The 14,479-nt window shown below is 41.6% G+C and overlaps 1 protein-coding gene across 1 annotated transcript; it reads right to left on the bottom strand.

The window, feature by feature from the left end:
* Positions 1-2,303: 2,303 nt before the first annotated feature.
* On the bottom strand, positions 2,304-13,379 carry rab15 (RAB15, member RAS oncogene family). Its single transcript, XM_071906998.2, has 7 exons — positions 13,256-13,379; positions 5,258-5,318; positions 4,949-5,009; positions 3,968-4,045; positions 3,201-3,290; positions 2,688-2,753; positions 2,304-2,465 (listed from the first exon to the last, which is right to left on the bottom strand). Exons 1-7 carry the CDS (start codon positions 13,377-13,379, stop codon positions 2,304-2,306), a joined length of 642 nt encoding a protein of 213 aa, XP_071763099.1.
* Positions 13,380-14,479: the final 1,100 nt, after the last annotated feature.

Below are 14,479 nucleotides of genomic sequence, written 5' to 3'. Positions count from 1 at the left end.
TGCTGATAAATACATTATAGGCATCATAAGGCCCAATGTGCTATTGGTACTCACTACACTTTCCTCAACAGCTGTAACCATCCTGTATACTATGCAGCATGAACACACTTGGCTATAGAATATTGGATGTTTAATGTATAAATGTGGAAGGATATGTACAGTACTGTCCATATCTTTTCTGTTGTGTCTTTGCACTGCAGTTGAGGTCCTGTTCTCCTTGTACCATATGACATTAAGTACTTATAAATTCTGTAAGTTGTCAATAAAACAGTGTCACAAAGACACATTCCTGTAGATTTATTGTACTGGGCAAATAGTGATTTTCCTTCTGGTATTTTCCTCTGTCTCATGTGATACTGTTAAGAGTTTCCTGTTTCTATACAAACAAGAAGACTCATTGGCACAGTCATTTATCTGCAAGTATTTACTCATAAACATTTGACATCTCTTTTCCAAGAATAACATGTTGCATTTTACATGTCGCACATAATATATTTCCACAAATACAATTCAAGTAGTCTAAAAGAAAGAAAAAAAAATTGTTCATTAAACAACACAGATACATTGTGTATCTAGAGCATAGTCCAGAATATCATTCAGTACAACATACTGCCATTTCACTTGCACACATAAACATCGTTTTGAGTAGCATTTAGTAATACTAAGTTGCAAAAAAAATGTAGCCAAAGTTAGTCCTATGATGTTCAGTCTGTAATAAGTCTCCAACAGGCAACTCTGGTCAAATGCTATACTTGTATTACGGTCAGTTGATTATTAACTTCATTGAAGTTGCAATAAAAGACAGGAAAGAAGATTGGGATCGCATGCAAATCTCTCACTTGTCCCTTGCTAAGTCTGGGAAAAAAAAAACATATTTAAATGGAATCTCCACAGTACTCTGTAAAAAACAGCGAGAAAGAACAGAATGACCAAGAGACGTTAGTATAGTCACAGAGGGAATATTTTAGACCATCTATATCACTGTGGACACTTTTTTATACAGCCCTCTAACGGTAATACATTAAATTCATGTCCTATGCTCATGAGTCTATCAACCTATGATGCCTTGAAAAAACTTGTATGTACAATGCAATGGGCAGTTATCAGTCAAAGTACCAACTGTAAGTACCATAGGATATTTTCTGCTCTAAACAAAAAGTATTCTGAGTATAAAATGAAAAATAAATATCTTCAGTTCTGCTACAGGGCAGTGGAATAATTTTGCTCTTGGTGTTTCTCTCCAACAACTAAGAATATACTCGAATATGCTAATTATTCAAATGTACATGTGGTCCTGTATGGATGAGTAAGAGATTACAAGCTGCATAAATGCTTGTGTTGCCAAACCTTGCATGAAAAATGTGGAAAATAAAATGGCTGCATATGTTTAGGATCCTGTCATCTCATCAAAGATGGCCATTGCAACTGCAGTCAACTGTAACCAAAAACAAACAAACAAACAAAAACAAAAAAAAAACAGTGTACTGGCATCATTGAACAGCTCTCCGGTATGTCTGCTGTTTTCGCAATGCAGGTAGCACCCTCTTGTGGCACATTTTAAGACCACACCTAATGCATACAATGGTATAGATGAGCATTAATACCTACAAAAAGGTAATTAAAAAGGGTGGATGAAGACCAAATGAAATCAGTCACATTACTGATTTGCAAGGCACCCAGCCTTATGATCAAAATATTAAAGAATATCAGAGACAGCGCTTGGAAAATCAACATTGAAATACAACATTGAGAAAAGTTTGCAAGTCAGTGGTGAACAATTCCAAATCATAGCCTATCCTTTACTTCAAGACTATTGTACAAATTTAAGAAAGCAATATAATGTCTTTCATCTTTATCTATAGCTCTCCTATAACTAAGCTATAGCCTTGTATTCCAGTCTTTTCAGATGTAAGTGAACTGCTGACTGGTAGTGGATAGCGATTGGATTTGTTCACACCAAAGACAATTTGAATTGAGCAGGAGTTAGTGCTTTAGCCATTTAACATTTTGTCCCACAAGGGGAAACCTTGACAGTTTGACCTTCAGCTGGTTTATTTTCTTCACCAGTCACTTGGCACTTTGTTGGAAAAAGTTTCCTCTGTCCTTGAATTGCTCTAAAACAGCTTATTAGCATTTTTGGCATTGCTCATTGAAACTATGGGGAATGGCTAACTGCAAGGTTGCAGCTAGGTGTACCTCTTTATTTTAATTGAAGACAAATGGAGAAACCTTTTTCTCAGAATGTACAAAGTGTCTGGTGAGGAAAAATATTCAACTACAATTCATAATGTTAAGGTATTCCTTTAACACCAGCAGCCCTTGTTTTGGTCGGCCGCCGCACTGTCACAGAGTCCCTCCTCTTCTTCCAGGGCGGCAAGGTTAAGCTCGTCATTGATGGACATCCGGAGAAGATCCAGGTCCTTTTTATTGGCTGCAAGCACCTGCTCAGCCAATCGTGTGAAAGTCTGAGAGGGAAACATGGCAGGCACAGTGGTATGGGAGGAAGACAAGGACAAGGAGAGAGACAAGATGCACACGGTCAGACTATAAAGTCATTTCCTGCCGTTATATCATTATGACTGCATGCATCGCTTTGATCTTGTTACTACACATGGTCATTAGATGTCATAAGATCCCTCTGAGCGATGACTCTCCATTGGTTATGCAGCAGTCCGGTCAGCCCTCACCTCTGTTATATTATGGTTGGTGAAGGCACTTGTCTCAAAGAAGTCCATTCCGTAAGCCTTGGCCAGCTGGAAAACATAACGATGACAACACCAACAATTCGATTAAAGACTTAGAGCTTATTTAAGGCCTGAAAATTTAAGCTTGACCCAACATGGACCCAAAGTTTCTACCAGAACCCAAACAAAACCAAACGGGTAAGGGCTTCTGGTGAACCTGAAGCCAAAGTTTCTAACAGAACCCAAACCAAACCCAAGGGGTAAGAGCTTTTGGTGAACCTGGACCCAAAGGTTCTACCAAAACCCAAATGGAGCCTGAGGGTAAAGATCTTTTGGTGAGCTTGAGCATGACAAACCCCTGCATGGTAATAATGGTATTTTACAACCCAACCCAGACCCAAACTGGATCATCTGACCCAACCCAACCCATCAGGTCTACTCAGGTCCTGTTAAGTTTGCCATTTAATGTCAAGCCAGTGTGAAATAGTGACAACAGACAGCCAGTCACTGACCCACCTTGTTACCCTGCTCTGTGGCCACCTGCCTCTTGTCCACATCATCTGACTTGTTCCCCACTAGGATCTTCTGGACCTTGTCAGGAGCATACTGCAGCAGTTTGTAATGGGAGTATGAGAGAAAGGAGGGTAATTTACAGAGGAGGAAGAAGAATGAAAGCGACAAAGTGATAGAGACGGAGAGAGAGAGAGAGGAGATTTCAAATGTCAAGAGAATGCCGAGGGGAGAGAAAACGGGAGAGGCAGTGTTCAGGAAATGAGACCGAGATTAAAAGTAAGTGGGAAGCATGCCAAGATAGATACAGTATATTCAGACAGACCCATCTAGGAAATTATGCCTATAATGACTAAATTAATAGAAGAGAATCATCTGGGAAATGACTGGGGGAAGCAGGGCAGGCAGAAGAGTGCTTTATGAAGACTCAAGGCCAGTAGAAAAAAAAGCACTGCCAGAGGAAAATGTGTTCTTTTAAATACTTATGGTAAGATTTTTTCTTTTAATAAGATGACATGTATTTTGAAAACGAAGATGGAACAGTCATTCTTTCATAAGCACAGCAAGAGCAATAACCATCAGGTTTGACATAATTTGGTTTATATAATACCACATCAGGCATCTGTTCTTCGTCAACCTTGGGCCTTAGCACAATAAGTCGTTTTGACAGCTGTACCCTTTCTAAATGAAAAAAAAAAAAACACCTCTTGGTGATTTTCCACTGTGCATAATCTATGACATCCAGCTCTTAAAGCCCTGATCACTGAACTCACCTCGTCCACATCACTGGCCCACTTCATGATGTGCTGGAAGGACCGCTCACTGGTAATGTCATAAACCAGGAAGATTCCCTAAGGAGTGAAAAATCAGTCACTGTGTAACCAATAACTGACTTTTTTTTAGCACTATGAACAATCTAGTTTAAAAACTTTCTTCTGTTTCTTTAAACTCTTAAAAGTGCTACATGTAGCATTTTAATATCAGTAAGTCTTCACATTCATTTTGAAACATTATTATAATTACAGTAAACAAACGAGACCATTGCCGAGAAGATTGGCAGAATCTGCCGCCCCCCTACACGGCACTTGTGCCACCGGGTCGGATTTCACAGGAAATCTGAGGGACTTTACGGCCCAAAACGGGAAACAAGCAGAGCTAAAGCTTTCGGAGTTTCTCATAGTGGCAGATGGTGGAAGGAGTGAAAGGTGATGGAAAAATCACTTCCAACATGTTTATCTTCTTCAGTAAAGCCAAAGAGAAAACCAACCCAAATGGAATGACAGCAACGAGGAGGAGGGGGAACAAGTAGCAACTATGTGACTAGAAGCAACGGGGTTTATGGGGAATGTGGTCTTAATTTTGAGAAACACTAGCACTAACAATACTACTGGTGTGAGATAGAGGCTACCAATCGTGTCGGCCATGGTCTCATTTGTTTACGGTTATTATGCCAAGGTATCACAATTCATTTTATAATGACATATTGATTTTAAAAAATGCTACATGTAGCACCTTTAATATGTGTGCTTTGTGTGCTTCCTCAAGCACCTGTATGACTGGTCAAAGTAACCAAAGTGGTGTGAAGCAGCACATTGAGAAAACAAATGGGCAATTCTGGCAGAATAATAGCAAAAGGAACAACTTATTCTTTTCAGTTGTAACTGGAACATTATTACTAAAATTGAATTTGTTGCACTGCTTAATAGTAATAACATTACATTAATGTGTGACAAACCACAGTTTAGCTCAACAACCTGTGCTCGTCTGTAGTACTGCTTAGTGATGGTCTGATATCTTTCCTGGCCTGCAGTATCCCTAGAGAGAACACACACACACACACACACACAGAGTTAATTAATGAGATTACAATATGTCACAGCCATGAGATATGACAGTTATCTTTGGGAATAGATAAAGAACAACCCTCCCCTGTCAGAACTAGTGTTGTGTAATATTTAAAAAGTCAGCGGTGTAATCATAACATTATAGGCTATAGTGTTTCTTATTAATCTGATTCTGATGCAATAAGCCTCCCAACATGGTGTTTTGTGTCGCCATCTTACCATATTTGTATCCGTACTTTGATACCATCTATTACTAGCGTCTTCATTTTGAAATCGACTCCTGTAAGAGAGAAAAGATAGAAGCTTGAGAAATACTATATTACATGCACAGAAGAGCTCCAGTTTTAGTTGATATTTCTCCAAACCTACGAGAACTGTGGTCAAGCTATATGTTTTATGGAATTATTCCCAGCTTTGTGCGCACTTGCCATCCAATTAGTGACAGAAATCAATTAACCCGCCATCGTCTTTACTGACAACCAGAGCTTCACCAGTATCTGCTGCGGCTTTGTAACATCAAAGAGGGCATTAACACCACGAGAGCCACATCATCCCTGTGTTATCAGCCTTTTAGAAGACTGGGCTAATGGGCTTGCTCCAGCGAGCCGAGTCTTCACTGAGTTCAGTTCTCAGTATCGATCACATGGGAGGTGGAATAAGGGAGGAGGGCAGAGCCGTAGCTGAGCGCTGTGTAACACCACGGAGGAATAGACAAGAGAAAAAGAGGATGAGCTGGGATGGGAGAGGGAGATGAAGTGGGGGGAGGGGGGGGGGGGGGAGGCAAGCAGTTGGTCACGCTTCAATGATCTCTGATCTATTTTAGCAGTTTTGAAGACTGGGTGTGATATCGTTCATAGACAGAACCTCGAGGACGGGCCAATTCTATATTTCTATTAAGGTTCGATCTATGCTGGCTTTTGAAGGCCAATACAGGTCGTGATATTTCTGGAGTGAATGTGCTGGTATTCAATATCTTTAAAATTTGATAATATATCTTATATCTTTAAAATTTCATAACAAAAAAATCAAAGTATTGATTGTTTCCCACAGAGTATAACTGTCAGGCTGGAAAAGCCTCTGAAACAGCATTTAGACCACGAGATGCTAAAACTCTCCAATGAAACCCAGGATACTAATATTACTACTAGTACTACAACTAGTACTACTACTACTACTACTACTACTACTAATAATAATAATAAATACATGCATGTTTGTGTGGAATCCAATCAAAATGTCACATCAAGTCAATCAATTCAGTTTAAGGGTGTCCCATAGACAGTAAATTACAATAAATATGCAATCAAACAAACTGCATCATATCCATCATATTGGAGGTGGACAGCAATGACTTTTTTTGATTTTTAATAAAGGGTCTTTCTTGGCCCGATACATCAACAAACCCATATATCAGTCTAACTCTAATTTCTGTCTCTATCAGATCCCTTTTCCTCTGTCAATTTTTCTTTCTCTTTTGCATAATGGTCTCCTCAGAGTAATGCAGTGAAGTGGATAAAAAGCACACACACCGGGCGCTGTACACCACACTAATCCCGGGGAAATCAATAAACAGTTCATCCCAATTAACCCGACCCTCAACATCCAGGAGACACAGCCAGCGAAAGGGTTACCCGAGTCCAATCGATTCCCAGACCTGGAAGAACTGCTGTGAGTGTTTTTTTAGCTGTGTTTCTGCTGGGTCGGTATTCCAACAGATTCCAACGCGAGGAAACAGCTGACAGATGTGCTATAGCTAGGCCGGCTGATTTTAGACTGCGTTTGCGAAGAACAAGTAGGAGTTCGACTAAGACAGCGCCAGGAAGTCAGCGGAAGCGGTGGAGTTCACTGACTCGACAGCGTGAGGCCTCATTTACGCAGTGGAGCGGCCACTGCCTTTGACTAGGGAGCATTCAGACCAACACTAACTGAAAGGTCAGCATAACAATCAGCGGCTTCCCTTGCCTGGGGCTTGGGGAGAGAGAGGAGGATGATGAAAAAGAAACCGTCTTTCTCCTTCACTGTCCAGCAGTGGTAGTGGGCCTGCTTTGTAAAGCTCCAGTGAGAAGTCATCCATGCAAACAGCTGTGATTTAAATGCGAAGTACAGCTACAAGGTAATGGATTTTCCAGCTCCAGAATGGATGTCTATAGATAAAGTACAGGGACAAAATAACGGAAACACCACATGAAAATGAAAGACTAACTTTGAAGTAGTTAAATCACAACTACAAAGACAGCTACACAGGCAAGTCTATTAGGTTGAATGCAAATTAGCAGTATGCAGCTTTTCAACACTTTTATATAGGAGTTTTAAAAGCAACATGAGGAGACTAACAGAGTTCCAAAGAGGCCAAATTGTGAATTGCAGGAGCATTAATCACAAAAACTGCAAAATGAGTCTGACGGTGGTTGTATAATGGCGAAGGAATATGAAGCCATTTTACAGGGCCAGATGCACCCTGTTGTGCAAACACTGTTCCTTCGTAATGTTCCCATATTCCAGGATGATAATGCCCTCTTACTGCTGAACAAATTCAAAAGGGGTTTCATGAACTGAGTAAAACTCCTCCATGGCCCCAGTCAGCAGATGTAAACATCATTGAACCTTTAGGGGAAGCAGATTTCCTCCTCCTTCATCCCTCATAGAACTGGAGGCTTTTCCTTCTTGAAGAAAGGTCCAATATCCCACTACACACAGTTCAGGATGCAATATGACAGCAAAGAGGATGAAGCTGTTCTGCAAGCAAGGAGTACTGCAAACCAAACTTTACACCGTACACTGATTGAAAGCTCAGGCATTTGCAAGTTTCAAGAAGAACAATTCACCTGTTACAGCTTACAAATAAAGATGACAGTTCAAATGGTGAAGGCTAACTGAGAAAAGAAATCGCCCACCAGCTTCCATCCTTCCCTTCACAGGGAGCCGTGACAGCGGAGACATGCACAATGTCCCAGAGAGATAGCAGTTAATTTGACATGGCAGCGTTTCACGATCAACACCGACTGAAAGCCATGTAAAGACTAATGGGTACACACCCAAAACTGACATGACTAATTACTGTGATGACTATGTGTTCGACTGTGCGAGACGGATCGGGGACCGACGCGTGTCAGAGTGTGCTGTAGGTGATGGTGACAGGCTCTAATGGATGGATGGATGGATGGATGCTCCGGCGCTGGCACAAAGTCACAGGGGAATGAGCCTGTCATCCATGACTATCATTACTAACAGAGTACAGCCCACACCGTCAACAGCTGTTGCCTTTAGGGCATATCAGGACAAAGAACAAGCTGTTTCCATTAGAAACTTGTCATCACAGTCTGTGTCCTGAACAATTAACCTATATTAGCCTATGAAATGAAGAAACAACACAATAGTACCTCCCAGTGCTTCTTGCTTTGACATAGCTTACTTAAAATCAGACCGGTGTGATACGGCTTTCATATTTAGGCCAATATTGGTGTGAGAGCTGTAGGAGAACATATTAGTCTGAGTCAAGGCCAGGTCTAAAGTGGGTCAAGACCGAGACCAGAGCAAATCGAGTCTTATTCAAGACCAAAACCAACATAGGCAAAGTTAAGCATGAACAGAGAGATACATGTATCTGCAGGAGCTCTGTACTATCAGCATCCAATTAATCAATGAATAGGAATTGACTAATCAATGCATAGGAGTTTGAGGACCATGACATACACAGGTTTCTGTAGGTGAGATCCCATAAATTGTTTGTAGTGCTGGGGAGAAAATAAAGCAAACATCAATAAAATGGCCCATTTTTCATATTTTTTGATTGACAAGAAAAAGTTGTCAACGTCCAATAGTGGCCGAGACCAAGACAAGTCCAAGACATCAGAAAAGAGCCCACTGTACCTATTGGTGAATACTGAATACCTCAACAGGGTCGGCATCATTGATTTCCTGGATAACTGCTTTATGAAAGGCTCATAGTATCTGTGGCTGTGATCCATGGCAGAGCCCGGGAGGGGGGGAAGGGGGGTGCTGGTACCTCCTTTAGGCTAATGAGCTCCTCAAGCTGCGGCGGGGCCGAGTCCATGACCGGACCGTGGCCGTAACACATTGAGATCAGCACCGCGAGGACAGCTGCTTATTGAGCTATGATCTAGGGCAGGGCCTGCACCATGCTTCATAGGGCACTATGACAGCCAGGAGCTCCTGAGGACTCCAGAGAAAGAGACTGCCTAGGTGAGGGGAAGAAGATTAAACTCAGCAGTGTGACTGAATACCATTACTAAATCATCTCTACAGCTGCTCCCTGCCTGAGAAATGGACACTCTTGGGCCCAGATGAAGGTCTTATTATGAGGAACAGAGTGACCTGCTGAAATATAGCGGGATGTCTGCATGAGCGAAGGTGTATTAGTGCTTCATTGCTTAAAAAAAAGTAAAAATAGAATTCATGCTTCTGTTCCTATGATTTTGGACAAGATAGAGTTTGATTTCCCAAAGGTAGAATCTAGAGAACCAAGGCTCAAATATCTGACACTTTCTAGAACTCTATTGATAATGAATGGGGGAGGCTGACATTGTGGCCTCAAGCCACATCCCTGGTTGATCCACCTACATAGCGTCACAGTGTTCACAATGCCAGTCAGACAATGCCTATTCATTGTCAGAAAAAGTATTGCTGGATCACCTCACAGAGAAAAAAATCTTGGAATCTGAATCCAGTTCCAGCTCTGTGGTGCTCACTCTCTTTTCCTTGTGTGGGAAGTGATTTGTTCCTGCGCATGAACTCAGACTGAACTCTCTTTGTGAGGATCGTGGGAATAACTTATAAAAACCACAGGAAAATGCTTTTGGGCTAAAACACATATCATTTCATGTAGCCAGTAGAGACTAAGGAGGGGTGTGAGCAGCTATTGATCCATTCATAGGTTTGACATTGACCCAACAATCATTTAACAGACAGAGACATGGAGGAGGCCAAGTTCAACATCAACCTAAATGAGCACAACATTTTCTCAATAAGATATTATGGCAAGGTACAAATTGCTATTAAAACTGTTTTGAAGTGATACCAGAAAGATATTTAGGTCCTGATTCCACAAACCATGCAGGTAGCAGCTATGGACGACTAAGGACGTTCTCTCAACTTTTTGTTGTTTTTGTTTGTTTGCTGGGAACCATTAGCATTTGAATTCCTCGGGTTATCCTTATACGTTACAGCAAGAGACAACAGCAGTCCCCGTCTGCTGAATAATACATTCATCGGTGTTTTATCCTCTAATGTTTATGGGAAAACTTGAGGAGTTTTGCTGAAAAAAAACAAAAAAACCTACTGATGCGAGATCCCAGCAGTTTCTGAGATAATTGAGACCCACATTTGAGCTAGTGGACTTTAATGGGACCTGATGAATAATGGAGCCAGCCATGAGGGGGACATGGGAGAGAATGTATATCCCTCTGTCCCGCTGAAGGTTGGGAAATTATTTATTGATTCTCTGCGGGGGAGCAGTGATGTTGGTCACTCTTGATCTTTCTTTCTCTCTGGGCCTTCTTGGGCTTGTTTGGTCTGAGGAGAGCAGGCTGAATTATCGCTGGCTCATGAAAGGACACCCACCACGGCTTATGGACACATGCTGTCGCCCGCCACCATTCAGTCCAATATAAATATCTCGGCTGAGGCTGCCTGCCCCTAAACAAGAGCCCGATTTCTAATGCGTCCAGCTGTGGTCAGGAACATTCAGTCCACCGCAAAGAGAACACAAAAATCCGACGGAACATTCATCCAAGATCACTGTTTTTTTCAAAGAGCACTGAAGGACTTTTCACTGCGACTGGAATATAGATGCAATGTGTTTTCTTGTGGAAGAAGCACACTTACAAATGACTTGCAATGTATATGAGGATGCCTCTACGGGAAGTAAGCCTCCTGTAGGGCGCCATAGGTGTGTGACTTAAAATAGCACTGCTGTCTCTGTAAGCACGTGAGGGTGAATTATTACTGACTGGGAAAAAGAAAAAAAACAAAGCGTTTAACATAAAAAGGTTTGGTGTCACGATAAACAGGAGACTCATAATGTCCTGTTATGGCAGGATGGTCTCAAATTTGAGTTCCCACTGTATAGCTGTTGGGTGTTTGTGGGTGTTCAGTAAACTCTATGGATGGGACGATATATCGAAATTCAATATATTGTAATACAGAAATGTGACAATACGTATCGTGATGCAGAAAAATGAATCGTGATATTAGCTCCATTTTATTCTGCTGTAGTAATCATAAATGAGACGGCTTGTCCATCACAGATTAACAAACTCTCCATCCAAATTAGATTATCTGCACTTTGTAATGACATTTTGAAATTGTTGTTTACATTCTATCAAGCCAATGCCATCGCTAGAAAGATTTGTGGCTCAGAAATAAGCATAATTCTGAACTTTTATTTATTACATCGTATCGTGGTTGTATTCAGTCGTGAAGCCCAAATCGTGTATCGAATCGTATCATGAGATAAGCATATCGTCCCATCCTTAGTAAACATTCATCTAAGACTTTGGTTTCTCCATAATGCTTGTATGCAACAACAATAGAAACAAACCACTGGTCTAAAATAGGTGAACATGCAATGTTATGGTGGATAAAAAATATTAAAATAAGCAATTCACTCCGCAATGCTATTCTCACTCCCATGACTGTTAGACCTTTTCGAGGATCATCTGTCTCCAAACGACAGGCTGACCACCAGAGTTTCCTGATTCACTGTCTTGTCTTCATGCAGTTCGTCATTATCTATTCTGTATCTTATCCATAACAAGACGGATGCTTATACTTATTACAACCAATAGGAACATTTCCTGACTTCCAATTCACCCCGGGGGCCACAGATGCCTGTATTTTGTCTTGGCCCTTAATACGGCCAATTACTGCGAATAATGCTGCATAATAGCTGCTTCCTCAATAATAGGAGCTTCCTGGGCGCAGTGAGGGCTGAAATGTCTCTTTGTTGACTTAAACGAGCAGAGGCACAGCGAAGACATGCCAGCCGCCACAGAGGAGATAAGAGACGCCGCAGCGTGGGGAAAACACTCCTTAACGTCCTTATTTCCCTTGGCCTCGATGTGAAGGCACAGTGAGGAACGCTTTGAATCCTAACTATGGAGACACAGATGTACGGTCCATATTAACTATGAGAGACGAGGCTATAGGGTTTAGCTCTGCTGAGTTAATACCCTCTTCGGGGACGGGGCTAATCTGTGACCAAGGGTGGGGAGCAGGTAGAATTACTTTCAATTAGTTCTGCACTCACTGAAGTCAATGAGTGATGGTGGGGACCACATTTAGGTTCAAGGAAGAAGAGGCTGTGGCATTAATACAGCCGGATCAACATTAACGCCACTTGCTGCCAAATAAAGAATGATACACCTTTAGTTAATTTAGACAGGGTCAGGGGTTCCCAAACTTTTTTTTCTCATCAAGGATCCCAAAATAGATACACATTACAGTACAGATTTTGTCCTTTGTTGTTAGATATGACTTTATATGCAGTTACATAACTGTATACTGTAGGTGGGGTGATAGCCACAGTGGGTACAGTGAACCCACTGATCAGAACAGTCATCCTTATACTCACTGTACTAACTTCCAATAATAATGAATAATGAAATAATGAGATTAAACTATTCTCCCCCTATTTAAATTTCCAGGACCCCGCTGGAAGCCCCTCAAGGACCCCTGGAGGTCCCCGGACCCCAGTTTGGGAACCTCTGTACTAGATAACAGGCCTGATGCAAACTGTAGCCTATGCCTATATATTATCTAAACAATGCCTTGGCTATTGTGCTGTATTGCATTGTGTTACACAGCCAGTCAGTGATCAGTCAGTGTCAAGGACCTGAAGTGATAGCAGTTGTTAAACTCATCTGTATGGTTGCCAAGTGTTGGATCTTTCGCCTCAAGGGTTTCACAACCATTTTACATTCAACTCTCTCTTTATTCCACATGAATACACTGCGCTAATCCAATCAGAAAGTAGCCTGCTTAAATTCCAGATTTCACGGCCCTAATGAAATGTAGTTTGTGGAATTCAGAGTGAAAATTCAGTGAGTATAATGAGCGAGTGATGCGCATATGACATCAATAGGAGCTGAGGAAAACGCTGAAAGACCATTCAGACGGATGGGGAGCGCTAATTAACACCAGTGATCAATAATTAAAAGAAAATATTCCTAGTGGCATTGCAGAGTCGGGCGGTCTTACCGATGGTGGAGATGTGAGACGGGTGAAATTCGTTGTCCGTGAATCTGCATAACAAACATGTTTTCCCAACCCCAGAATCTCCGAGAAGCAGGAGTCGGAAGAGCACATCGTACTGCTTAGCCATAGTGTTGGATTAAAAAAAAAAAGCCCCAGCCAGCTAACTCAGCGATGAATTACCAATCCCTCCCCGCACGCATCCCATGTCTGCTCAGGTGATAACTATAAGGCTTTGTCTATGCTTCTTTTTGGTCACTGGTGCTGTGTCGGTGGATAACAAAGCGGGGATGCTCCAGCTTCCCAGTCAGCCCCTCAGTTTCCAGTGGGTGCGGTGGACCAGTGTCAAGCGAGACAGAATGAGAAATAATACTTCCGGTCGTCGTTTTCAAAATAAAAGTATTTCTGCCAGAGACGGGGTATGTTGCAATGTTTGGGTAATACAAAGCACCAAAGTGAATGTAAATATGTGTCAGGAAGGAATCGGTAGCAAATGAATATACAATTGGGCGTAGGGAGTTTTTGATAGCGTAAACGGCTAGTAGCCTAATGCACATAGGTATTCAAAACTGCACATATGTTATCTAGCCTACATCTATAAATTTAACACATTTGATAAGGTTCATAGCTTTTTTTCACATATTTGTTTTCTTCTTATTCCCGTATTCTTTCTCATTTGTATGAATTCTTCCATAGCCTACATTACATATTGTATAATTTCTCACGTAGCCTATTTAATAGGCCTAATGCATATACAATAGTATATGCCCGTAAAAGCCTATTAGTGGTGGCACAAGTGTCCGTAAAAAGCTGTAGGCTATATGCAAACTCCAATGCTCCCCACCCTCCACCCTCCACCCTCCACCCGCCACACACACGCACAATTTATTTTGAAGGAAACTTCGCCTTACTTCCTTTCATATTCTGCTTTTGTGTCGTGGGCTTGACGCAGCTATGTGGTGTAGCGAGGATGCGCGAGGTAGCATCTGCTTCTCCCGACATCAGTGACAAAACACCAATGGGTGGAGAGAATGAAATAGGAGATAGATTACAGTGAGTGATAAAACAATAATCAATATTGGCCACACACACTCACACCCACACACACTCGTAAACACATACTTAATTGAAAAACGCATGTTAAACAGGGTTTACGGTATACCTAAGTTCATCTGTGTCATCAAATAAACGTTTCAAAGGTCCACTTTTCCCCAGTGTGCAGTGCCTTTT

This window comes from Centroberyx gerrardi, chromosome 18 (assembly GCF_048128805.1).
Source record: "Centroberyx gerrardi isolate f3 chromosome 18, fCenGer3.hap1.cur.20231027, whole genome shotgun sequence".
NCBI classification, from domain to species: domain Eukaryota; kingdom Metazoa; phylum Chordata; class Actinopteri; order Beryciformes; family Berycidae; genus Centroberyx; species Centroberyx gerrardi.
This window is presented reverse-complemented; position numbering and strand designations above follow the sequence as displayed.